This window comes from Amphibalanus amphitrite, unplaced genomic scaffold, assembly GCF_019059575.1.
Source record: "Amphibalanus amphitrite isolate SeventyFive unplaced genomic scaffold, NRLGWU_Aamphi_draft 000571F_arrow, whole genome shotgun sequence".
Taxonomy (NCBI): Eukaryota; Metazoa; Arthropoda; class Thecostraca; order Balanomorpha; family Balanidae; genus Amphibalanus; species Amphibalanus amphitrite.
Window position 1 is genome coordinate 279606 of NW_024882065.1, and position 24800 is coordinate 304405.

A 24800-nucleotide genomic window follows, 5' to 3' on the forward strand; every position below is an offset into this window, starting at 1 on the left:
GACGGAATGTGCAGTATATTCATGTAAACATTTGGCAATGACAATATTTGCACCAGATGATTATTTGTCGCCGAGGATAGACGTGATTGGACGGATATAATTTGTTTACGCTTACCAACTTATTACCACTTATGATCACGGCTGAACAGCAATCATCATTCATTTAGTATCCAACAAAGTATAACTTCAGTCAAATCGTAATTTTCCACAATCTGTACAAAAATAATTGCTGATTCCCACAATAATTCGTCATTCACTACCTTTGGTGAGATAAATATTAAATACAGGTACTGATATGTAACAATCACCAACAATTATGTACATATCACAATATATTTAGACATTCACAAAACCTAAACGGTAATAGGAATAACTGCATCTGTTTCACATATGTGCACCCAAAGCAAATATTTGTCAACACCATCCTACACAAGTTACGCATAATACTGTACTTATCTGCCTCCTTTAGACAAATGTCTCAATTTTTACACCTCTTTTAACCCATATATGTCCGTGCATTAAACAAGTAGCAGAAATTGTCGAACTTACGAGCATGGCTAAACCAGCACTTCCTAAATCAATAACACAGTACCCAAAATAGACAATTACCCTTCGCACCAAAGACGCTGTCAATACCCTCACGCCCGTACATATACGAGAGCCAACGGGTGGGACCTCAAAATCCATAAAACACGTAACCAGGGACTAGGGACGACAAGGACGACACATTAACAGAAATACGTCACTGCGCCGCGCGTTCTGTCCCTGTTAGATTATATTGCTGGACTCGACTATCACCATCATCCCTTATCACGCGTTACAATTCAGTTCCTTATTATTTCCCACTTCACAGTGGGATTATTTCCACACACACATCACTAGAGATGTCAGTGTCACAAGAAGGACGGCAACTCGTCCTGCTGTCAGACAATTGTCACGTCTGACATGGCACATACAAAATCTGTCAGATGTTGATACCCACTGACAATCATACCGCCCCTACACCTAATGCAGCGTCGTTTCTCCCAACGCCAGCCCTAATGTCCAAACCCACACCTCGGATACCTCAGTCGTGTGGTATACCGTGGCGGGTCAGCGGTCAGCCGGCGTAGTCCATTGGAGGTCGGTGGCTGTTCCTCCGACTGGAGAGTCTCGATCCGGTCCAGGAGGCCCCGGACGGCGCGCGGGCCGCCGACATCCGGCGAGCCTCCGTCTCCGCCAGTTCCCGCTCCTTCTTCAGCCTGTAGAAGGCATATAAAAACGGTATAATGTCATTAACATGACATGAAGATTGGACCATGGTATTCGGCATTTCTAATCTTCATGTGCTTATTTGAATGATTGGCTTGCTACGTGCTCAGAGGCATTTAAACATAGGATTGTAAAGCGAACTCCTAGCATACCTTTGATAATATCTGCGAATAACTGATTCGTTTCGCAACAGGTCAGTTTCCCATCTCCAATTCACTGGTCATGTCCTTTGCATGGTGCAGAACCTTCCAGATATTGACATAGCGTATCGCACCTCAATCTTCCTTTACGAGGAAACGAAATTGGTTTTCGTGACAGTTCAGAGCACATTAATAATATACCTGGCATCTACCAAAGGGCACGGCTCTGTGCATGCCTAGCTTTCGAGGCTAACTGCTGATAACTTCCTTGGCAGCGAGCCCACGTGACTGGGGAAGGGTTTGACTGAGTGGGTCATCGGAGCCATGCTACTCGCTATGGATTTGTGGTCTGTCACGGGGTACCGAGGACGCAGGAAATTGACCCGTTCGCTGGAGTAGCGCGTACTAGGGACAATCAATGTTACGACACTGGTGGGCGGTGCCCCCAGGGCCGCACGGACTTCAACGTCCAGCGACGTCCTTAGCTACTTATATAAGATTAGAAATAAATTTACACATGCATTAAGGAACACTTTAGTCAAAAATACGTGTAAACTGCTATCGTTTGAGGTCGGAGGACATGCTTATGAAAACACACATTCCTTGAACAATAATTGTCGTTTTCACGACGGCCATCTGGTACACATTTGGTGCAGTAGTTAGGTGCAGATTTGGTGCAGGTTTGGTCAAATTAGGCTCAGCTGTTGTTCGGTTAGAACACTGAAATAAATTCATGAAAAGATATTTGGTGTAGATTTGGTCAAAGGTGCATTCGCCAGATAGCCCGTCGTGAAAACGGCTAAAATGTCATTGCCCGGAGTGTCCCGACACGCTGACAGGCTCTCACCTGTACATTTCGGCCTCGAACTGGGCCTCTCGGTCCAGCATCCGTTCCCGGTTGATCTGCAGTTTCACCGTGCCGGGAATGTCAGGGATGGCATATGCTATGATCCCCGTCAGACCGATAACGACGTGCTGAAACGGAGACGGCGGCGGGGCGGAAAGTCAGTCTGAGAACTGAGACTGGAGCGTGACGTAGCCTCAGGGACGAAATTTGACGAACATGCGACATATCCTGTAAATCTTGATTGGATGGAATGGGGCTCTGATGTGCTAATTAATTTTATATTGCGCCCCTATTATTTGTTGACGCATACTAATGATAACAATAAATTACAGGAATTCATTTATAAGAAAATTTTCCACTTTTGTTCAGAGCCAGGAAAACCTGACCTCCGACCTGACCCGACGCTCCGCTCACCTCGAAGACGGCGACGAAGGCGAGTCGCGCGCCGAACACGTGCCAGTACATCATGTTGGTGGAGTAGGGGTTCTCCTCGCCGGTGACGTTAGGCGTACGGTAGCCGCGGTACCGACACGTCTCGTACGTTCTGTTGTCGATCTGCGGGTCCGGCTCGTAGCCCGGCGGAAAGTCGGCAGTGTTGAACACTGCAATGGAAGGAGGCAGTCATTACATGCTGAGGGTATACAGCTACGTGTCCTCTTCAAGTTCAGACTACATATAATTTTTACGATATCACGTCAACAGAAAGTTGCGTTGCGAAGCTTCCAGATTAACTACGTATGCGTGCTGTTAATGCCTTTTCATTCAACGCATCTCCACGCAAGTAACCAGATGGTGTTAAGCATTTTTAATCCTTCTGTTACCTAGTCACTGCATAACTAAAGCCAGCAGCGGCAAGCTTTGTATTTCCAGAATATTAGCATGGCAGTGGCTACGCGTCAAGCGTGGCAAATTACGTGACATCTCTACCCGACGTGTATATACCGAGCTTAGTCGAAGCATCGTCAGGTCCGTGGCTAGTACGTATGTATGTACGCTTAGGTGGATCCCGGTATCAGACAATTCATGCCACTCCACCATTTGGCCTAATTTTTTTTAAATAAAAATAAACTAGTGATAACGTCTGTGCATCCGAAGAGAACCTCGTATTCGTACACAGATGGACTTGCATTAACCCTCGCCCGCACATGCCATTTTCCCATCCTAGAACGCACATGGGGGGGGGGGGGGGGTTGCCACCCCCCGCGCCATTTCGTTCCTGTTGGAGATAGAGCTTAGCGGTAAAGACCAAAAAGATTCTTTGGGAAGAGACGAATCCAATGATACCCAGTTTTACCTTCTCAGGTCAGTCATTGACCTTCCAGGTCAGGTCAAACTAAAAAATGTTGCTGTTTTGGGTCACCGTTTGATATCAAGTGCGCTGCTTATCATATACCGATGACGATGCCGTTTTCTGGTGCCAAGCCAGCTAGAACCTCTTTCTCACACTACCCGACCAGGTTTTTGCTGCTGAGGTCATTTCAGGTCAAGTTAGGTCAAGGTCAATTATATGTGTTTGTATGTCTGTGTGTGTCTGTGTGTATACTGATGTGTGCACCGATTGTTTATGTGTCCATATTAGGGGAAGTTGGGGCAATGCCGGAGTTGGGGCAAAGCCGAAATTCGAGATATTTCTAAAACCGTACGACATGGATGCCACGTCTCAGTGATGCTCTGAGGCTTAAGTGACTACAATTATCGCATGTTTGTTACGAGTCGTCATTTGGAATACTTCGGCTGTGAGGGCGCCAAAAGCGTTTTCAAGGTACGTTTCCCTTGTACTACATGCGCCTTTGAAGCTGCATATCTTACTCATTATGCTACCGTTTGTCTGGCCAATTCGGTCAAGTAATCTTCAGCATGTCTTTGCATAAGTGTGCTGCCTATTTGAAATTTATACAGCACGTTTAAAAGTTATGGGCCTGCAAATGAAAGTATGGCTGGCTGGGGTAATGCCGAAAACGTGCAATTACGCACGTTAAAGCACGCTACGTGGACTTTACTGCTGTAGAATAGCAACGCGTATTTTTAGTCAAACAAATTACACTTTCAGCCGGCACAACGGCCTGTTACCTATAAGGAATGATTTATCTGGCATTTTCTTATTATATCACACAATTATAACTTCCAGTGTGCACCAAGCGTCCTCAAGCTCTTAAAACGCGTGTCAGCTTTGATGAATTTTGGATTAAGTTTGAGATAAATTGGCAAAACATCAATGTCGGCATTCCTCGTAGATCATTTATCCCATTTTCGGCTTTCCCCGCAGTCCGGGGCAACGCCGAAAAAGTCAGTTCTTTGATATTTTTAGTTTTTGCGCTTAACGGTATGCGAATTCATCAAATGCGCCTGGTATGTTTGAAAGACAAAAGACTGGCCTCTCGAATGACGCCAGCAAGAATAGCCTATGTTGTCTACCTTGCGTGCTACGGGCGTCAGAAAAAAAGTATTCGGCGTTCCCCCAACTTCCCCTACATGAAATCATGATCTGAGAAGCTTTTACCAAAAATGCAGTCAAAAAACTTCACAAAAAGTAAATTCCACTTGCCTAAAACGCAATTATCTTAGATGACCTAAGTTGACCTTGACCTTGACCTTGACATCTGTACATCGTCGAACAACATGTTCCATGATAGGTGGGAGGTAAGACTGGTAAAAAAGGCCGAAATCAAGGTGTCAAAAGCTCACAAGGCCCATAGCCAACGCAAGATGTCGAGAATTGGCCATTTGGGTCATGACATGACCTGAAAAACAAGGTCATATCTCCGAAACCAAAAGTCACAGAAACTTGAAATTTTCAGTGGACATCAAGAAAGGATAGAGGAGCAGCTATACGAAAAATCAGCCTTCTAGCTCTAAAAATGTTGAGTGCAGAGCAGAAAGACTACCTGGGGGGGGGGGTGGCAACCACCCCCCCATGTGCGGGCGAGGGTACCTTGGTGACACGGCGGCACAAAGACATTACCATATCTGCATGTGATGGCCTGTGATATGCACGCACTAGTGCTGTAACATTGCTGATAACGATGATGTAAAACGTAAACGGGTTCGCATCACGAATAAAAGCATCGACCACGCAGCTTGACCTTATGTTGCATTGCTTCACCATACATACAGTTTATGCGCCTTGATCTATGCGGTTTATGTTTGATTACGCTAGCTTACTACCGCGCTCATTTGCCGAGTCCATATGCTATTTTTTAAAGGTAGTGTGCCAGCTTTCCTGGACCGTATGGAGTTAATGGCCCAGATAAGGAGAACCGGATTTTTCGAACTTTTCCATACCTTCAAAACTCATGGAAACGTCTTAAATTCTTCAAATTTTGAGTACCCAAGTGCGAAATTCGCCCCGACGGGTTGTCGGTCGTACCCCAACCACATTTCACACCACTATGAACAATAAATGCACACACTGAAATCGCTATTACCGATATGCTCATCCAATCAAGTTTCGATAAACCCGTTCATCATTATCTCCTGCGGTTTCGAACACGCCTGTTAGGCGGTGCGGTAGACCGCGCCCAAAGCCAAGGCCCCGGTAACGTGAGGTAGACGAGTCGGGGCAGCGTGCGCTGACCCAAGCCGGGGCCGCGCGTCCTCCCGGTGTCATGTGATAGCCCGGGGCTGCCTGCGGGGATGCGGTAGACCGCGCCCAAAGCTGCGGCCCCGGCTTGGGTCAGCGCACGCTGCCCCGACTCGGCTACCTCACGTTACCGGGGCCCTGGCTTTGGGCGCGGCTTCTGCTCATACTTTGTGGTGCGGTGGTGGTGCGTCGGGCCGCGCGCTCTGACTTCGGCCAAGAAAAATGCGTCAGCTGATCATTGTCATTTCTGCCACTTGCGTGTGGTGAAATGGGGTCATAACTTAAGAGACGGCTTTTTCATATCAATTATTTTACATAAAATTATATTTCAAACCATAAATAATGTTCGACAGCCAAATAAAAGAAACAATACCAATACAGGCTTACAGTAAGGCTCGACATTGTGTTGTCTACGATTAGACAGCTGATAACTCATTCCCGTACATCGTATGGTCGTAACTCTCTAATGACCTTTGCTTATTGTCACATGTGCGCCGCATTCGCGATTGTTGCCGACGCCTGTTTGCAGCTCAGCCCACTACAGTTGTTATACATATCGAAAAACCGATAAACTTTTAGGCGAAAAAGGCACTATTCCAGGCCCATTTTTGATTTTTTTGCGATATTAGGTAAAAACAGAAGCTTCTTATCCTAGGAAAAATAAAATGGGAAATCTTTCAAAGGTGGCACACTACCTTTAAGCGTTTGTTCGCGATGCCAAGTATGAACCAAATAGCTTGGTGATGCCATTTTTATGCCTAATTTTCTTGAAATGGCAACAGTCGAAGCAAGATGAAGCTGGGAAATTTAAATGATGCAAAACAGCAATACGTTAGAACAGGAATCACGATTGCCCGTAATATTAGGCCTTGGCATGGCACCAAAATACGTAGAGTAGTTTAATGTCTTTGTGTAGACGGATCAAACAAAGCACAAATAGATCAAGGACCAGTCAATAGGAATGGACCATGTAAGAGGTGATCACTCCGACGCCTTTTACCCGGAATGTCGATTTAAATCGAAGGTCAGCACTTTGCATCACCTTCATCGATTTTAATTACTTAATGACGGAACCGTACTCCAACACAGTAAACTCTGGCGATCCCGATTTACATAAGTCGGCATTTATTCGGGTAAATTGCCGTGCCCTGCAAATTGCGCTAATAATTTAAGGTAGACTGCCTAAGTTTGGAAGGTAGCTGGTGTTATGAAACTTGAGCTAACGTTGACCAGGAAGAAAACCAACCAACCAGGCTTTCGCTCTTACAAAATTTAAACAATCAACATTCCAAGACAATCATGTACAAGATGATTTTTTTTTTTTTTTGCATTGCATCATGGTCACGATCAACTGCAGGTGAGCACCATAACAAAGTAGTGCATTGAATGTAACATGAAATAAGAGTTTTGATTTACCAATCGATATCAACTGATAAGAGGAAGCAGTGTAGATAAATTGTCGCGCCATCGTTCTCTGACGTCACACCGATGACATCACACCATAACCAATCGGAAGCGTCCTCAGATCACTGACGAATGCGCAGCGTTCACTGAGCAGCTGATCCCGTACCTATCGACTGTGCCGCATCTGGCCAGTAAATAGCTAATGCCAGTTGCGTGCAGGGCTCGATCAGACTCGTTCGATTCTGTGGTGACATTGGCGGCTGTGTGCAATCCCACAGTGGATGAACACTGAACAGTCGCTGCCAGTACAGAGTTGACCACTCTCAACTGATTGACGGAATGAGACTACTGCCATTCTGAGGCACGATTGATAAAAAGTAATTATGAATGGCTTAGACGAACCGTCACATAAATACAAAAACAATGGAAGGGTTATGTATTTTTTTTCACTAACCTGATAGTGTGGCGTTGATGTATCCCTCGAGAGTGCCGGTCTCGCTGTACTGGTACCAGTACACCAGTCGCGGGATAAAGTCACTCGTAAAGGCGATCACCAGGGCCTGGCAGCGAAAAACGTGTTCTTTGTTATATTGTGAGAGCACTCGCAGTACATAAAGGCGCTTACACCAGCAAATTCAAATAAAAGCGTAGCTGTCAAAAGTCATCGATACCCAAAGACATTTCATCTATCTGACAACGTAGATAACTTATATCTTGGCATCAAGTAACTCTTTCCATCTCTAACTACGTGCACATGTATCATATATCTGATTCCATGCACAAAACTACACACACCAGCCGCCCGCAATCTGACACGATTCACTCCAGTTCCTCCACGCCCAGGCGGCCCCGTCCGCGACTCACGTTGAACATGACGGCCAGGTAGGTGATGCCGCGGAGGATGCCGTACCAGGCGCCGATGTCCTGCACGCGCTGCGCCAGCGGTCGCCGCGTCTGCGTCACGTACTTGTACGCGTCCAGACGGATCTCCACCACATTGTTGATGAGAGCAAAGAGCGGCGCCAGAGGAAACGCGGCCACGAACAGGGTGACGAATCCGTACTGAATCACTGCGGGAGCGATACGAGATGGTGACGGTGAGGAGATGTTAGATGGATTTGACTGGTTTCCTGGGGAAGGCACAATTCTGAGGACATTTCCTCTATATGTCAGCCTTTGGCGTTTCTGAGCTGGTTAAAAGGACATCCTTTTTGGAATTGAAATTGGAGACGACCGGGTACCTTAGCACTCCAATGTAAATGTTACATAGCGCGGGAAGTAAGATTTTATTTACGACAGCGCACGTAATGAAGTGTCCCAGGAAAGGTTATGAGATATCGATACTTCTCTGAACTATGCTAAAAATAGCAGGATCACTATGTATGCGCCAGTCATAATCTTAAACTGGTCGATGATCTTACCCATTTCGAGGTACTCCTCGAACAGGGACAGCGTGCCGAGCCCCTGGAGGTCGTGGTCCTGCTCCCAGCGCGTGTACAGCTCCTTCGTCCCCTCCACCTTGTTGAGCGACGCCCGCGCCCGCCACCAGTTCATTATTTTACTGGCGGTCAAGGCCATAGCGTTCAGTATGCGCCGACACTGACATTCCACCCGCATCGGTACTGTATTGGCGTCCAATCGATACACGCACATACGGGCACGGGGCTCGCTGCCGCTGCTTGGGCCATGACTCAGGGACGGACGGGCGTGTACAGGCCGCCAGGGGAACTATCACAGCCAGGCTCACTATCAGATCGCCGGCCGTGAAATTGGATCGATACACGCCTCGGCACGAACGATGATTAATGTGCAACGCTTACGCATAATGAGCTGGATATACCAAATTAAATTCTTACTGATTGCATAACCTTGAAAAGATTGGATCAGTTTATACAGTACCAAGCCAAGGCATTCAGGCTTGAATATTGATAATTAACGTCAATTTATTTCGCTGGATGAAGCAGTCAGTGGGTGTAGTACACGAGACACCACTCACGGTAGTAGGATCTCGATGAAGTTGCTGAGGACCTGTTTTCCGATCATGATGATGGCCAGCTGGATGCAGAGCTCGAAGAGACAGCCGGCGGGGTCGCAGACGTCCGCCTGCGTCCGCTTCAGCATGTTCTTGTCGTAGTCCTCCTGGCCCGGGTATGTGTAGAAGCGGTTCTGGGGATCGGTGGGACAGGGGTTGATGACCAAAGGCGCTACATTCATATTCCATAGCCTTATTGACAGATTAGAAGCGTGTTGGGTACTGTTCATTGCCAGGTATCTTTGGGAAGTGAAATCGTCTGCATTGCATCGTACCTTGAAGAAGGCGATGTAGACGAGAGAGGAGTAGTAGTTGACAAACTGGAAGGAGAACATCTTGAACGTGAAGCTGTCCTCGTACTCTGTCTGAGTCCGCGGATTCTCCAGGTTCGTCAACCAAATGGCCACCTTTCTGTAGAACTGTAGGCGGGAGCACCATCGTTAGGTCAGTGTCTGAGATACGGCGGACAAGGTCACGAGCCGTTTACCAAGTGTCGCAAACGAGGCACATCGAGCCGCTACAATCAAGTATATCTACATTCTACACTCTACAGTTTGGCAATCCACGCGAATTCCATTTAAATGCGAAATGGGTCTGGCAATGCTACTAGAGTCTGCTCGTGACACCCATTGGCGGTTTCATAACAACTAAGGCACACTCCTGACTGTTAATTGTCGTTTTCGTGCTAACACTGCTACCGTTTGAGCTCCATATCAATAAATCCCTCCAAGGCAATTGTTAAGTGGTCAAACGCATCTGCTAAGCTTATGACGCACGCGGTAAAACAAAAACGGCTACGGGGGCGCCCGTATCGACTCGGTTTGCCCCCACAAATACGTCACGCTCCAGTAGCCATTCTCGCAGCCCACATGTAAAAATAGCGGCCCAAATGCCGGCCGCTATGGATCTGCCTCAGGGCCACTATACTCCCACCCGGCACCTATCAGCGCGTCATACACACAGATGACACGTGCCGTTAGATAGTGAGTGTGTGTCACGGTCATACATGTACCGGGGTGGCAGACAATGGACCCTGCAGCACGACGGCCTGCGTTTGCTCGATGTGGGGCTGCACGGTGAACAAACAATATACCGCATACCTAGTGGCGGGCTGTAGGTACAGGGTATTTTATACTGTGGAGCAACGCAGCCGTGGTACAGTTACACATACCATAAAATGTGTGTGCTTGGTCTGCCAGACGGGCGGCTGATGCTCGTTATGTTGTGGTGAGTATATTTATGGAATGGGTCACGTTTAGCGATCGACTGCACCCCTTCCCCCCCCAAAAAAAAAAAACACGTTAAGCCGTTTCAGTTAAGACTGCTGTTAAAAATCACCTCGGGTGCTATACGTATCCGCCTCACCTGGTTCATTATCATAATGATGATCAAGTTGAGCGTGGCCGCTGTGATGGAGGTGACAATTTTGGCGCTCTTGAGCCAGAAGACGTCGCCGGTCTGCTGAAAGAGCGTCATCACCGCCAGCCGATAGACGATGACGCCGAACACGGCGGCGATGACCAGCGACAACTGCAACGGGGACGGAGGGTGAGAGGCAGCCACAGAAACTGAATTTTGACGTTCGAGGTGAAACTCTGTCGCGTTGCTGAATAATTCGCTACAAGACATTTTCGTTGCTTATTGATTGGCGAAAGCATTGGTTCATCAAAGAGAAAAGTTTAACTTGTGTAAATCTTTCCAAAATCAGGGCTGTTATCTTTTATGAAATTAATAAATTGATATTGACCGGTAGCGATGTAACTGATTATGATTACTCGTAATGCCAAGAAGCCGATCCCTTGATCGGAAAGTGAACGACAATTACATAGCTGAGATGAATGGCGTGCAAGCTCATATGCAGCGCACATGTATTCGAGCTATTGCGGCGACCAAGCTGCGATAATTGCAATCAATACGTTATCACTGAGACTAGGCTATACGCCGCAGGCTTCCAAAGGTTCCTCGCCTGTCACATTTGACCTTTGAACTGTCTCATTTGACGAATGAGTGCTCTAGCACTCCGAGCGTGGAGGCTTTCCCATATCCATTTATCACTAACTTCTTTCACGCCATTGGTTCATTCACTCTGCATCGACCTTCGCCAGCCTCATACAAAGTGCTCTTTGCCCCGATAACGAAGCCTTGTCTGTTGCCAATGCCTCGACTGAACTAATGACGTCATGCAGCCTCGGCATGACGTCGTAACGACGTTGAGCGAAGGCAAACAGTCATAATGATGAACGGGCACCACTCATTGACGGAAAAATATTTGATAATTTATTACACTGCCAGTGTGCCGAGTGGTGCCTTACCATGAAAATGATGATGGTCCCCGAGGCCATCCTTCGCCAGAACCGGCTGCTCATCGTCATGTACGCCTCCTCTTCTTTGGTGACGGGATTAATGCGGAACGAAGTGGCCTGAGGAGGGTAGAATGGGTAATCACTTTTCACCCCAGAGACTGGAAAGTGGCCCAGGCTCGCTGCTTTACGATCTACATACACATTATGGTAACCACACCAGCAAAGCATGACTTGTCAAGAAACGTTGGCTGTTCTGAACATATTATATAATATATAAATATTACTTACATTAAAAAGACATGGTTTATCATGGCAACTTTCCGAGGATTATTAGAGCGCCCCATCGGGCACCACTTTTTTGTACAGAAATAGCAATAACAACATCGGAGAGTGCATATGTTCATCGAAAGGTTTGTAAGGTCAGCAGTTAATTGCTACTCGACGGCTACGCAGAATGCGTCTATTTTCTACACGTTGACTTTTAGACACACGCAGCAAACCTCCCAAACTTCATAGGTTATTGTCTTCACCCCGAACACTTATGTTTATGTTTAGTACATGTTTGCCAGTCTTGAAGACTTACCTGAGCTTCAAACTCCGGCCTCGCGTCCTCTTCGTCCTCATAATTGGAGAGGTCCCACTCCCAGGCAATCACCGCCTGGCGACGCTTCCAAAACTCCAAAAACATCGTGGCTGCAGAGAGATGTGCGATGCAGTTACAATATCTGTCAAAAGTTTGTAAATAAAAAAGCACATACAATTTTAATAAATGTTTTCTTCATGAAACATATGATCTTCTCCCAAAAGAGTGCATTATACCTTAATTAAACCACAGACCGAAATTGATATTGGGTTCAACGGTGTATTTGTTCTGGCTGTCGGTCGTCTGTGTATGAAACACAGCATGAGCCAGCCATCCAACACATGAAACAAATTATTCCTATGCCATGTCCCGAGGGCAAACATCGCAGTTTTTAGCTGATATTTGGCCGCTGTAGGAAAACATGTCACTGCTATCGTAACTCATCAGTGCGCCTACGGGTGGTGGCGGGACAGACACACACAACTACTACACAGTACACACACGCATACAAACGACGGCGACATCAATAAATGCACACAGGTGGCGGCGGCATTCTCACGCGCCACTCGGCCTGTTTGCCGAACAAACAGCGCCGCGGTCCCCAGGTCCCAATGGGCGACCCAGTGCAGCGGCCACTCTCCGTGGCCGGCGTGGCGCCACCCGGAGGGCCATTATTTCGCCGCCGCCGCGCCAGGTCCCGTCGCAGTTCGATCGCCGTCACACGTCGTGGCTAGCGTGCAAGGTCAATAGCGCGCGGCGCCCCCGGTCTCGGCACTGAGCGACGCTCTTTACCGACCCATATTGACCGTGGCATGCCGCGCTCATGGACTGAGCACGGCTCGAGCGGTGCGGTGCCGAGTGCGGGCACAGAGAATGTGGCAGGAGAGGGGTAGAGACGGAAGAGGGAAGGCGAGGAAATGATGCAGCACACCGGAGGTCACTGGGGAGAGGTGAGGTGAATCGATCACCGCCAAAAACATCGCCGGTTCGGTCTGAGCAGTAGGCAGGTGTGCGTGTGGCAACTGGTGTCACTGCGGCCAGACGTTTCTCCGATAATGGGACACTCGACTCAATTTGATGGCCGAAAACGGCAAAGGTGGATTGGCGTGAGCTGATAAAGGGGTTTCAGCTGGTATGCTGCGCCACACGACATAAAAACCTGCGATGGTAGACTACAGTGCACGGCGAATACACCTGCGGAGGTAGACTGTGCCGCACGACACTAAAAGCTGGTAGACTGTACCACACGACACGCAATTCTGAGATGGTATGCTGGTATGCACGACACTATAACACCTGCGATGGTAGATTGTAAAAAGTACCGCACGACACATGACACATCCTGCGGAGGTAGACTGTGCCGCACGACACTTTAACCTGGGTTGTTAGACTGTGCCGCACGACACTAAAACCTGCAGTGGTATGCTGTACCGCACGACACTAACACTTGCGATGGTAGATTGCACCGCATGACACTTAAACGTGCGTTGGTAGATTGTGCCGCACGACACTAATAGCCTTGTAAGTTGTTCACGCGAATATGTGCATGACAACCAAAAATTCCGAGGCAACTGGAAGTGATCACTACCGATTTGAGAATATGCCTAACAATAGAACTTTCCCGGCACCCACCAGTCTGAACGTAATATACCTCGGTCACAGAATCATTATGCCCTGAGGTTATTGTTCGCCTGGACAGTGATTTTATCGCATTCCGTGTCCTTTATGACCCGAGTGCGAACGACTGGAATGCATAATACACGACACGCTTCATAGTGCCGTGCGTCATTGATATTTTATCTGATGAGGAAGCCACGCTAAGACATAACCATTTTTACGGTGTATCTTTCAGGTCACTCAGCATTTTGTTTTAGCAATTACCATTTATTACATAAAGACAGCGAGAACGTAAGATACCTTCATATGTCCAGTGCAGCTTACGAACTTTAAATACGGCATACTCTTACCATATATTCCTGTGTTTATGTAATACGATTTAACCAGGGCTGCGTAATCGGAGTCGGAGTCGGAGTCGGAGTCAGAGTCGGTCGGAGTCGGAGTCAGAGTCGGTCGGAGTCGGAGTCGCCGAAAATCCATCGACTCGCGAGTCACGATTAACTATATGGTCGCCGCGACCGGCACTGCACTGTCTGGTACTCACCCCAAAACGCCATGAAGATTGAAAAGAACACGGTGGCGGGATTGTCGAACAGGTAGGTGACCTCGGAGAAGAAACACGATTCACTCAGATTGGTGTACTCGCACAGTTTGTGGCAAAGCGGGCACATGACGATGTCACTTTTGCAGATCTCCACGCTGAAAGGAAAGAGCAGCAGGTGTTATTTTTCTGTTCACTGGTGATCAATTCAATGGAAGGCTTCCGATACATACTTTTGATTTAAAACAGTACATAAGATCAGTGCCTCAAACTGTTAATCAATGCATTTCAACACAGGACTTGCATTCAATGCCTGTTGCACTAACTGCTAAATTTTCGCCCGTTTGTCCTACCTGGGGTTGTAGTTGACGTCGTTGTTCATCATGAACAGGCCGATGAAGAAGACGAACACGCCGACCAGGGCGGCCGGCACCAGCATGCCGGTGTAGAAGCCCAGCCAGGCGAAGTAGAGGCCCACCTTGTCGCCAAAGTATTTCCTCACCAGCCACAGTGGCTGCTTCTTTAGCGCCGCCTTCGGCCGACCCCACTCCAGGTACAGCAGCTGAGAACACAAATAGAGGATTGTCGTCAAAAATAAAGCATTAAACATTATTTGCCGCTGGAGTTGTTTGAAAGGCCTAACATTGCTAAGACCGGAAAAAAATAGAAAATGCATAGAAGGGAAAATATTGGATCAGCATTGAGTTTCGAAGTGGTTGCATTACATTGCGATATTGATATAGCATTACGAACTATCTTGCACAACATCCCACATTCAACTGCTTGTCTTCAAAATTACTTCAAAAATTTAAAAGTCACAGGCTATTTCCATCCACAGACTACGAGACGCTGCATTATCACATTTACTACTGTCCCATTACCAATCGGTCCATCGCGCACCCCTGCGTCTCCATCCGAATCCACGCACCCGTCTGTCGTTGAGCGGCTCGCCACAGGTGGCCTCGTCGCGGTACCCTCCGTCGTGCAGCGGGAACGCGGCCAGGTAGGCGCCGTTGTTCAACAGTCGGTTAATGCCCACTTTGGAGCGGTCCTTGCTCTGCGCGTCCGAGTAGCGCGTCCGCATCAGAATCTGCCACACGATCTGAGAGCGCTGCGCCGATGTGAAGAACGTCTCGCGGCTCTTGATGACGAATCTGACAGACAGAAACGTAGAAATTACAGGAGTGAAAAGTTACGGTAGTAACATTGAACCGTTTCGTGTGGAGTATGCGTTGTGGAAGCTCGGATCAAAACTCCCACGAGACTCAGTCCTGCCAAACAATTGTTCGCCTCCCAACAGACTCCGTGCAGCATGTGTTTACCACATTGCGTTTTATTTGTGAAGAATCTTTTCGCTGTTTTCGAACTTTGTTATCACACTCGTCGCAGTGAGGTATCCAGGCGCTCCATTAATTAATCAGCGTTGTGGGACAATCAGCTACCCACTTGATAAAAACCTGTCCATAAAAAACATCCCACACACATTTACAGATGATGCGCTGCAATGATATCAAGGTTGCTGAATTTGGAAAACAAACAATGCATTTAGACAGGGCATTCGCTAAATTTACCAGCCCTACGCAAGAGCAGTTCAGTTGATGCATTTCCTCGGCGATCCTGCTAACTGCGTCTCTAGTGATTCTCGACCATTCGCCTGTTTCTGGTGTGATGGCTACTTACTGGTGTTCGCGGTCTCGGTTAAATCCGGCCGTAAAGTACTCCGGTTCCGGCGGAATCAGGTCTGTGTTGTACATGAAGGGGTTGCGCACCATGCTGCGACAGCAGGGCGGTCCTTTCAGCTCGGGCTCCGGGTCATCCTCCTGGGGACGGTTGGGTGACAGGACGGTCACGAGACAGGTTACTGTTCGAAATAAGGTTATACGGTTCAGTGGTCCCCTAACAATGAGTATTAATTGTTCAGGATACGTCTTCAAGATGAAAGCCAGCGACGTCATGCATTTCCAGTCACAGGAGAGATTGATATCAGTTGGCGGTATAAATCACTTCATGTCAGTGAATGTCTACCAAACAGTCACATTATAAAACATGCATGCACCTTAAACACATCAGCAGGGGATTTTGACACATGCAACGGCAGCTGGTTTGAATTTGTGTCAGTTTGACACGGGTCATTTCAGAATAAACAATATTGGCCACCACCCACCGCACCCGAGAGTACAAAGGGTCCCGAACTCAAAGGAGCGGACGGATCTGTAGACTCTTGAGATTACGCACAACATAGGAATACATCATCGATTCAAACAGTCAAGCGTATTGTATTAGGAGTGAGGCTTTAATTTACACGGGAATTTAGAGCAGAGTCAATTGCATATTCGAACTTATTTTGTAGAATTAAAACGACTAAAATAAATAAGTAACAAAGGCTGCGTCTTGTCATTTACAATCACAAAACTCTGTTAACAACTAAACCATGCAATCATTTCAGACATAACGCATTCGTTGCTGAACATTTTAGATTGAGACACAACAGAGGGCGAATCATCCATCCATACACCGTTAGATGCAAACAAATTTGACATGTATTACATGCACTCATGCGTAATGACCTTATCGTACCTAATTATCGTGATGCGTAACGTTCGTCATTGATATACGTGTCAGGTGACGAACAGTGAGAAAAGCCGATTCTCCATACCCCATTTTACATGCATGCGTTGTTATCCTTGCTACAGGTATTCTTGCAAGAAATCTTATCAGATAATTACCGTACCTATTGCCGGTGATGAAAATAATCATATGCATACACAGCAAGGTGTTATATTAAGTGCAATGTTCTTTGTAATGATCATGCTGCATTCAGTTTAAGTATCCAAACAATTAATGTAGCGGCTTGGATTTATCTAATTCATGCTACATTTGTACACCATGTGTATGCTTCATCTGCTGCACCTTATATCAAAATTTTGCTACTTTTTGAAATTCAATTAAAGGTATATTTCATGACACAATATGTAGTCAGATATTCCATTTGAGGCGAGCGGAATCTGGAGGCTGGAAGACCACGCCCAGGAGCAAGTATGTGGACAATCTCATCGTATCCATGGAAGGAAAGAGTTTATGATCGAGACTGAAATCAACCCGTAAGATACCGATGGAAAGCAAAGATGCATTGTAGCGTGGCAAGGCATCGAACGGTGAATTAATTATCGAGACAGAGTACCCAACAAGAAACACAAATGGTATATCGACGACATCTAATATCAAACCACTTACCCACGCATGGTTCACCACCACAAATTTCTGTAACAGCGCACCGGTACAGCGATAAAAAAATTACATCGGGATTGTAAGGGCTTTGTCTGATGCGTAAAAACTCACGGCAGGAAAAAAGCACGCAAACACACTTGTGACTTAAGAACGTCACGTATATACATATACAATGCACGCGATGCAATTAAGCTTAAGTCATTTATCAGTTATTTCATGCAGGGAATTATTAACGTATAGATAGTAGATACATAATTTATTAAGAGCTATGCGGCGTTCGGCAATTTTAACGTTTCACACATGCGCAAGCGTCAAACTCAAGCATGACTCTTTAAGTCAACAATTTTGCATCACTCACTATTAAAAAGGTTTCGCTTTCGTTTCTTTTACGTAGATGATATGAAACTTAGTGAAATGTTGTTCAACCCTTAACGGAATTTATATTAAATAACGACGATTGACAGATTTTGTAATAATTATCTTTTTAATTAAATCAACCGTATCAATCCAATGCATGTTAGCATGCAGGCCACTCAAGGGGCGTTATTGGCAGCAGAGTGTGGGCCAGTCTTTGTCAGTTGAGATGGCAGTAGCTAAACGGCCTATCTAGACCACACAGTGCTTCACTGCAAATGGAAGCCACTTTAGCCGGCCTCTGCCACTCACCTTGATTGGCATTTTCAGGTTCATGATCTCCGCATACCGCGTGAGCACGTCCCAGGGTGAGTGCACCTTCAGGTAGTAGGTCTTCCCGTCACTCGAGTGCTGCAACGGCGAAACCGAGCGATTAAAATTCGGCTTTCGGGAAATTTGCTCAGTAAGAAAAGTAACCGAGGTTTTCAAAAGGTGACACATGGCTACTTCAACTATCAACATACTAGCTAAACTACTATACGGGTACAAGATCAAGCAACATTTCTCTATACTAATAACATTGACAGCTCTACCTTTTTATCCTCGAGCTCGAGCTCGAGTCCCTCGCTGATGAGGTTGGCCTGGAACGTTTTTCGTTTGTGCGCCCGGATCAGGTCGTCGTCCTCGCGGAACGCCAAAACCATGTCGATCTTGCGCTTATTGTCCCAGAAGTACTGCGTGTCGACTCGTCGACGCACCTGAGATCGTCGTGGATCAGACGGGGCAGTGTTAGGGAGAGGGTGAGAAGATATCGATACACGAAACACATGGACTGGCAAAGGGGTTCAAAATATTCAAACTACCCAGGCTGGTATGCCTGGGCCGTCAGCATCAAATTTTTAAACAAATCATTTTTTAAATGCATGTTTATCCTCACGAGATAAACGCTGAAGTTCATGGCTTGGATAAATTCCTAACGAATACCTATGTCTGTCCGTATCAAGGGCAGCGTTCAAAATAAAGTAAGAAGTGTGAACTGCGAGTGCATAATAAAGGGCAATAATTGGCACAGTTACGACTTGTTTCCATGACACAGAACCCACCTCATTCGGCTCCATGGCTGGCTCCATGTTGAGGTCGGTGAAATTCTGCAGGTGACGGTGTAAGCAGGCGAAAATGTGTCAAAGCAGGCAATAATGTCTCAAATCAAGGATATGCAACGTCTCAAATCATTCGTTAGGCACACTGAAAGGCGACTGTGAAGCCAATCAAACCATATAGTGCAATGCAATGACCGCCGGCGAACCGGCTTTCCGGAGAATACAATTGAACGCTTTCTGCATGCAGCGATGGCGTGAAATGCATCTCGCACGCATTGATTTGTAGCGTGATGCTTAAGCTCAATCTTGCTCTTTTAATTGCACCGTGCGTGATAATGTTTTGGACACCTTAGCGTCACTTCAAACAGTGAGTGCTATGTAAGTACGCAGAAAATCCTAAAACGTAGCTTTTGCTTGCATGAAAAGCATATAGCTGCAGACGTTTATTGAATACAGATAGACTTAGTTAAGCCGCTTGGCACTAACAGCCAGGTCTGCAATCTGCTTATTCAGTGTGACGAGGAAATAACATCAGCATGCATTAGCGTACAATTACGAAAAGGTACATTTCTTTAATGTCGCATAATATTGATCCGGTGCATTCATAATAATATATATCTTTAATGATGAAATCATGCTTTTCCACCCCTCCCCGCATCAAAGCACCCTCTCCATCCCTCAGGCGGCGCCCCTGCTCACATTTTGCACGTCGGTGGCCCGTCGCACGGTGTCCAGGTCTATCTTCCGATCATTCTCCTCCGGCTCGATGAGCAGTCCGGGCAGCGAGCCTGCGTCTAGGCCGCGCAGGGAGCCGGACTCCATGGCCCCTACCGAGTCCACAGTGGAGGCCACCGCGCCGGGGACGACAGGCCGACCCCCTCCGGTGCCCGAGATGAGCCGCCCAGAGGAGCGGGCGGATAAGTGAGCCGATGAATGAGTGGATGAGCGGCCCGACTGGCCCGATGAGCGGCCAGAGTGGGCGGAGGAGCGGCGGGGGGACTCGGGAGGCGAGGCGGGCACCGAGGCGCCGATCTCGTCCTCCGTGTGGGAGACGTTGATCTCACCGTTGGAGGTGATCTCGTCCAACAGCGCCTGCCGGTCTGACATCGGGGGAAGGGGCCTGGTCAGTGCCCATTTAACTGGGAAATCGCTCAGTTAATAGCATTTAAATGGTTTGGGGCTTGCTTGAACCTGTGGCGAAGTATTTTTTAGAGGCATACCGTAAGCCTTGAAACGTTTTCGAATGCAACATTTTCACGAAAAGAATGGAGATAACAGATTTTGTGTATTTGTGAGATAAAAATTATCAGAAATTATGCGGGTAGCAATGCTAGGACATTACTGGGACAAAGTTTTTTATTCTCTCATCAAAACACCTGCTTCAAATATCGCTCTTCGCCACGTTCGCTGTGGTTTTTCACGCACACGGGAAAAGGCAAGGGAAAAAGGGATGAAGGTGATCACTGCTCACGTGAGTGACTGAAAAAGAAGCCTTTGTGCCAAGCATCACAGCGTTTTAGGGCCTTGGCCGCAGCTGGTAGATACCTTTTTGATATTCACATTTCACACATTTTTCTTTTTTACTCTTGAAATTGCGGATGAGTTTTGGTTTTGCAACGCCATTCTAATGTTGGACTTTTTTGTACCGCAGCTGGCTAATAATGCCGACTGAGGTGGACAACGAATACAGTGCTTCAAAATTCAAATGCCTTATTGCAAAAAAAAAAACTTTTGACCATTGTAGAAAATGGAGGCTTTAATAGAAAATAGAGGCTCCATAGTTACTACTAAAAAGAGCGAAAAGAGCAAGTAATACGAAAGGACATTAAGCTACATAACAATGAATTATTTGCTTTCAGCTTTTATTTACTGCTTTATGTTTTTGGTTGGAGAAGAGATCTTGACTGAAAATAATTTAAAGAAAACAATTAAAATGGTTAGCGCTTATCACTACCTTCCTTTTCCTATAATATTTCCTGTTGGAGCCGATGAACTTCTATAAATATACAGGGAGAATAGTTAAAAGGACCGAACTTTGACGTGGGTCGTGGGTAAACTAGCAAGCACGTTTTCCAATTGTAATCACCTACCAGGTGGTTCCCACATCCACTGGCCGTCCACACGACTGAAACACGTGTGCGCACTCTGTCACTTCCGCCAGATACCAGACGCCACTGCAGTCTGTGCACTAGACTGCTCGTCTGCTCACCAGACTGTCCTTCCGATGACCAGACTACCCATCTATGTCACAGGTAGTTTGTTTGGTCACCGACTGCCCGTTTGTTTGACTTTCCGCTTGCTCATCTGTCTTTGTTCACTGGGTATGTCGTTGCCACCGCCATTCTTGCCATGTAGTCACCAGACTGCGCCTGTTCACGAGACTGTCTGTATTTCACCCGCACCCACACACGCACTCTGAGGCACGTCGGGCTCGGCGCGCGGCCCGACGCTTCCACCGACGGCGCCCACTGACCACTGCTGTCGACGGCGACGTAGCCGCCTCTGTCGACGGGGGCCCGTCGGTGCCGATACCGACGGCGGGCACGATCACGCGCACTCGCGATTAGGACCACGAGGGTGGGCGAGGAGCCGAATGCACATTATGGGGTGATCACGTTAATGGACACTAGAAGTAGAAATACATAAACACATGCGTGCACAGTGAATGCAATTGTATATCTTATGCATACAATCATGCAAGCATGCATGCATGCATGCATGCATATAAAGTACGTAAGTACAATCTTGCCAATGCACTCTGTTACCTATCCCATGTTGATAACTTACTGACATTTTTATAGCAAAACATTTAGTTGCCTACCTAGCATTGCTCAAATAACTTACACGCACAAATGAACAAGTTAAAAATACTATTAGGTACAACGCAAATTTTTAGAAAACCACGCTCAAATGACTCCACCTAGCAACACACGTTTAAGGCATTAAACACTTGAACGGCCACATTCAGGTCTGGATGTCCATTTAAAAAAGAAAAGGAAAGAAAAAATGTAGGTACCATATCGTCTGTGTCACATCGCAGGATAGGAGCTGCAACACATCAAGCACACAAAAACGCTCACATGCCAAGCAGACAGCAAAAATCTGGTTTAACTCTGGTCTCACGAAGAAACGTATGAGACCAACATCGACAGTGCACCGAACCGTCACAGCAACCTAGTGCCTATCACTGTGCTGGTTGTGGCCAACTTAGGTACTATCAGTTCTGTTCAATACGTGTTCATAGCGTTGCGCATTCTGCCGGCGTGTTTTAATAGCGATTAATATGACAAAATGACCCTAGTAACGCGTATGTTGGCATGTGTTGGGTGTTGATCGTTATGTGTGTATAAGTCAAAGGCGAGTAAAAACCTCCATCGCTGCCATCGCTCGGCCATGTTGGCATGTTTGCACCCCGTAATAGTCGATGTCGCGATGCTGTTGCCTTCGCCTTTCAAAACGACTATAGTAGACACAACCCGTTGCCGGGGCAACGAGACATACATACGGTCATTGAATGGCGGCACTCAGTCCAAGGCGCGGTCAATACCCACGGTATAGAGAGGAGTGCAGCGGCTAGGGTGGACAGAGCGCCGCCGTGCATTAACCCTTCGGAAAATACAGTTAATTTTCAGTTTATTCTATATTTTATTCAAAATAAAATAAAACCAGAGGTGGAGTTCTCGGGGGGGGGGGGGGGTCAGGACCCCCCCCCGAAAACGAATTACTGCTATGTAAGTCAATGGTACTGCATCCAGCCCGCCTCCATCTGCCCGGTCTGGACCCCCCCCCCCCCCCACTGAAATTTTGACAGATCTCCACCCCTGAATAAAACAGTTTATTCTAATAGGTACTGTCTGGCGCCGGAAACCGGACCATGTACATACAATTCAAATCATTTTTATATTCGATTCAAAAGAAAAAGTAGAAATGGTCATCAGACGTTGAAAGCTAAAAACAATTCAGTCACTGATAACAGAATTGAAACATACCTGCCAATTAGACACCTTTTGAGGCGACAAACAAGCGACCGCGAGAGTAATTCCTACTCTTGGAGAAGTCAGACCTGACTTATGCAGGTCATCCTACCAGCCGGTCCCTATAATGGTGTACCAAATTTGAAGCCAGCTGGCCCGACCTTTCTCGATTGACAGTGACCCCTGCACGTGCGCACGTGCAGTAACACCAACCATGACACGTGGGAATGCATCGCCCGGTGGGTGCCTACCCACATGCGAAGTAAAGGCGCCATCGGCCCAGCCAAGCCACGGATCACCTAATGTGATCTATTCTTATGGGAAATAACTTGACACTTCGTCATTTTGCACGTTGCTCGTGCAGTGGTAGACGGTGGTCATCCACATTCCACATGCATCGTTAAGCAGTCCGTTAGTGGGTAGAAGGTAAGAAGCTACCCAACAAAAACAACTGCAAGTCAATTGGCCCGGCCATCCTTGATATAATAAACCTATCTAAACCTTGATTCCGGCCGCTCATTTCTGCAAGCTGCTTTCCGTCAGATCCGTCAAATTCCAGCTTTGTTGGTGTTTTCGTTTATGTGGCCATGTTTTTAAGTTCAATTTTAGTGGTGAATGTCACCTCACGGCACAAATGAAACCACTATTTTGTAGCTAATGCTGGATAAAGGTGCTGTAACGTGCCCATCTTGCTGGTGATGTTCATCGTGCAGTAGGCAGGCATGTTTCACTTGTTCGAGGGAGGTAAAAATACGAACGCCTCGAGCAGCAGCGCCCTCTCCATCGTTACTCTCAGTAACACTGGACGGCGCCACCGTCGCTGTGCCGGCCTCTGTGTGACCGTAGAGGGTAACCGGACAAAAGATCGTAAAGCAGAACATCGTATGGCAGAAGATCGTAGGCAGTTGATCGTATGCAAAATATCGTAATGGATAAAGATCGTACGACATAATGCTCGTATGGACAAAAGATCGTATTCGCTAAAGATCGTCAAGGAAAATGATCGTATGCCAAAAAGTCGTAATGGATAAAGATCGTACGACATAATGATCGTATGGACAAAAGATCGTATTCGCTAAAGATCGTCAAGGAAAATGATCGTATGCCAAAAAGTCGTAATGGATAAAGATCGTACGACATAATGCTCGTATGGACAAAAGATCGTATTCGCTAAAGATCGTCAAGGAAAATGATCGTACGCCAAATGATCGTATGAGATAAAGATCGTACAGTCAAAATATGGTATTCGCATGGTGCAGCCCAACTCCAGCGCATACAAAGCTTATCAATTTCTGTGTTCGCGTAGTAAGTGGCCGTCGTAAGCTCGACCATACATTGATGTTATTTCAGAGCTTAGATGGCTCAATGACACCTAAAAGCAACGCGTTGTATATGTGCCGAATAAATGAATGTATGTGCTGCCGTTTTCATGTACCTATTTGAAGTAAATACAACTAAACCCATGTTGCCCCCCCCATCCCCCCACCCCCCACCGCCTGGAAGGTTAAAATGTTGCTTAAGCGGCTGAAGTAAACGGCGTTAAAAATACCTTTTCCTTCGCACTGTTACATTTTCATATTGAATCGTCATCGCTTTACGAGTCATCAACAGATGTTTATCGCGTTATCACTATCGAAGTCGCAATTCTCCTAGTTATAGGATCCTAGTTTCAATCCAATCCTAGTTATAGGAGTCATTGTTATCGAAGGCCGGTTAAAGATGTCAATTGTCCATCATTGGTTCGAAATCGCCCCAGTAATTACCGAGTTACTGAAATGGGAACAAATTTGGCACCTCTTCTTTTTGTATTTTGCACGTGCATTGGGGGTCACTCACATAGATCAAG

At 46.8% G+C, this 24800-nt stretch overlaps 1 protein-coding gene across 3 annotated transcripts in view; it reads right to left on the reverse strand.

Annotated features, from left to right (window-relative positions):
* LOC122394077 (anoctamin-5-like) overlaps positions 1-24800 on the reverse strand; it is a 33588-nt gene continuing 8788 nt past the window's right edge. Inside the window, exons 3-22 of one of the 3 annotated variants that reach the window (XM_043390658.1) lie at positions 19680-20080; positions 18984-19028; positions 18474-18638; positions 18193-18291; positions 17533-17559; positions 15979-16118; positions 15227-15452; positions 14652-14860; positions 14302-14456; positions 12141-12250; positions 11567-11674; positions 10620-10784; positions 9530-9673; positions 9219-9388; positions 8644-8783; positions 8087-8292; positions 7677-7782; positions 2653-2840; positions 2239-2366; positions 1-1241 (exon numbers count right to left, since the gene is read on the reverse strand). In XM_043390658.1, coding sequence (XP_043246593.1) covers positions 1100-1241; positions 2239-2366; positions 2653-2840; positions 7677-7782; positions 8087-8292; positions 8644-8783; positions 9219-9388; positions 9530-9673; positions 10620-10784; positions 11567-11674; positions 12141-12250; positions 14302-14456; positions 14652-14860; positions 15227-15452; positions 15979-16118; positions 17533-17559; positions 18193-18291; positions 18474-18638; positions 18984-19028; positions 19680-20080 — 3074 coding nt within the window. In that variant the 3' untranslated portion in view covers positions 1-1099. The remainder of the gene's footprint in view (positions 1242-2238; positions 2367-2652; positions 2841-7676; positions 7783-8086; positions 8293-8643; positions 8784-9218; positions 9389-9529; positions 9674-10619; positions 10785-11566; positions 11675-12140; positions 12251-14301; positions 14457-14651; positions 14861-15226; positions 15453-15978; positions 16119-17532; positions 17560-18192; positions 18292-18473; positions 18639-18983; positions 19029-19679; positions 20081-24800) is intronic. The other 2 variants (XM_043390660.1, XM_043390659.1) reach the window with 2 other exon arrangements.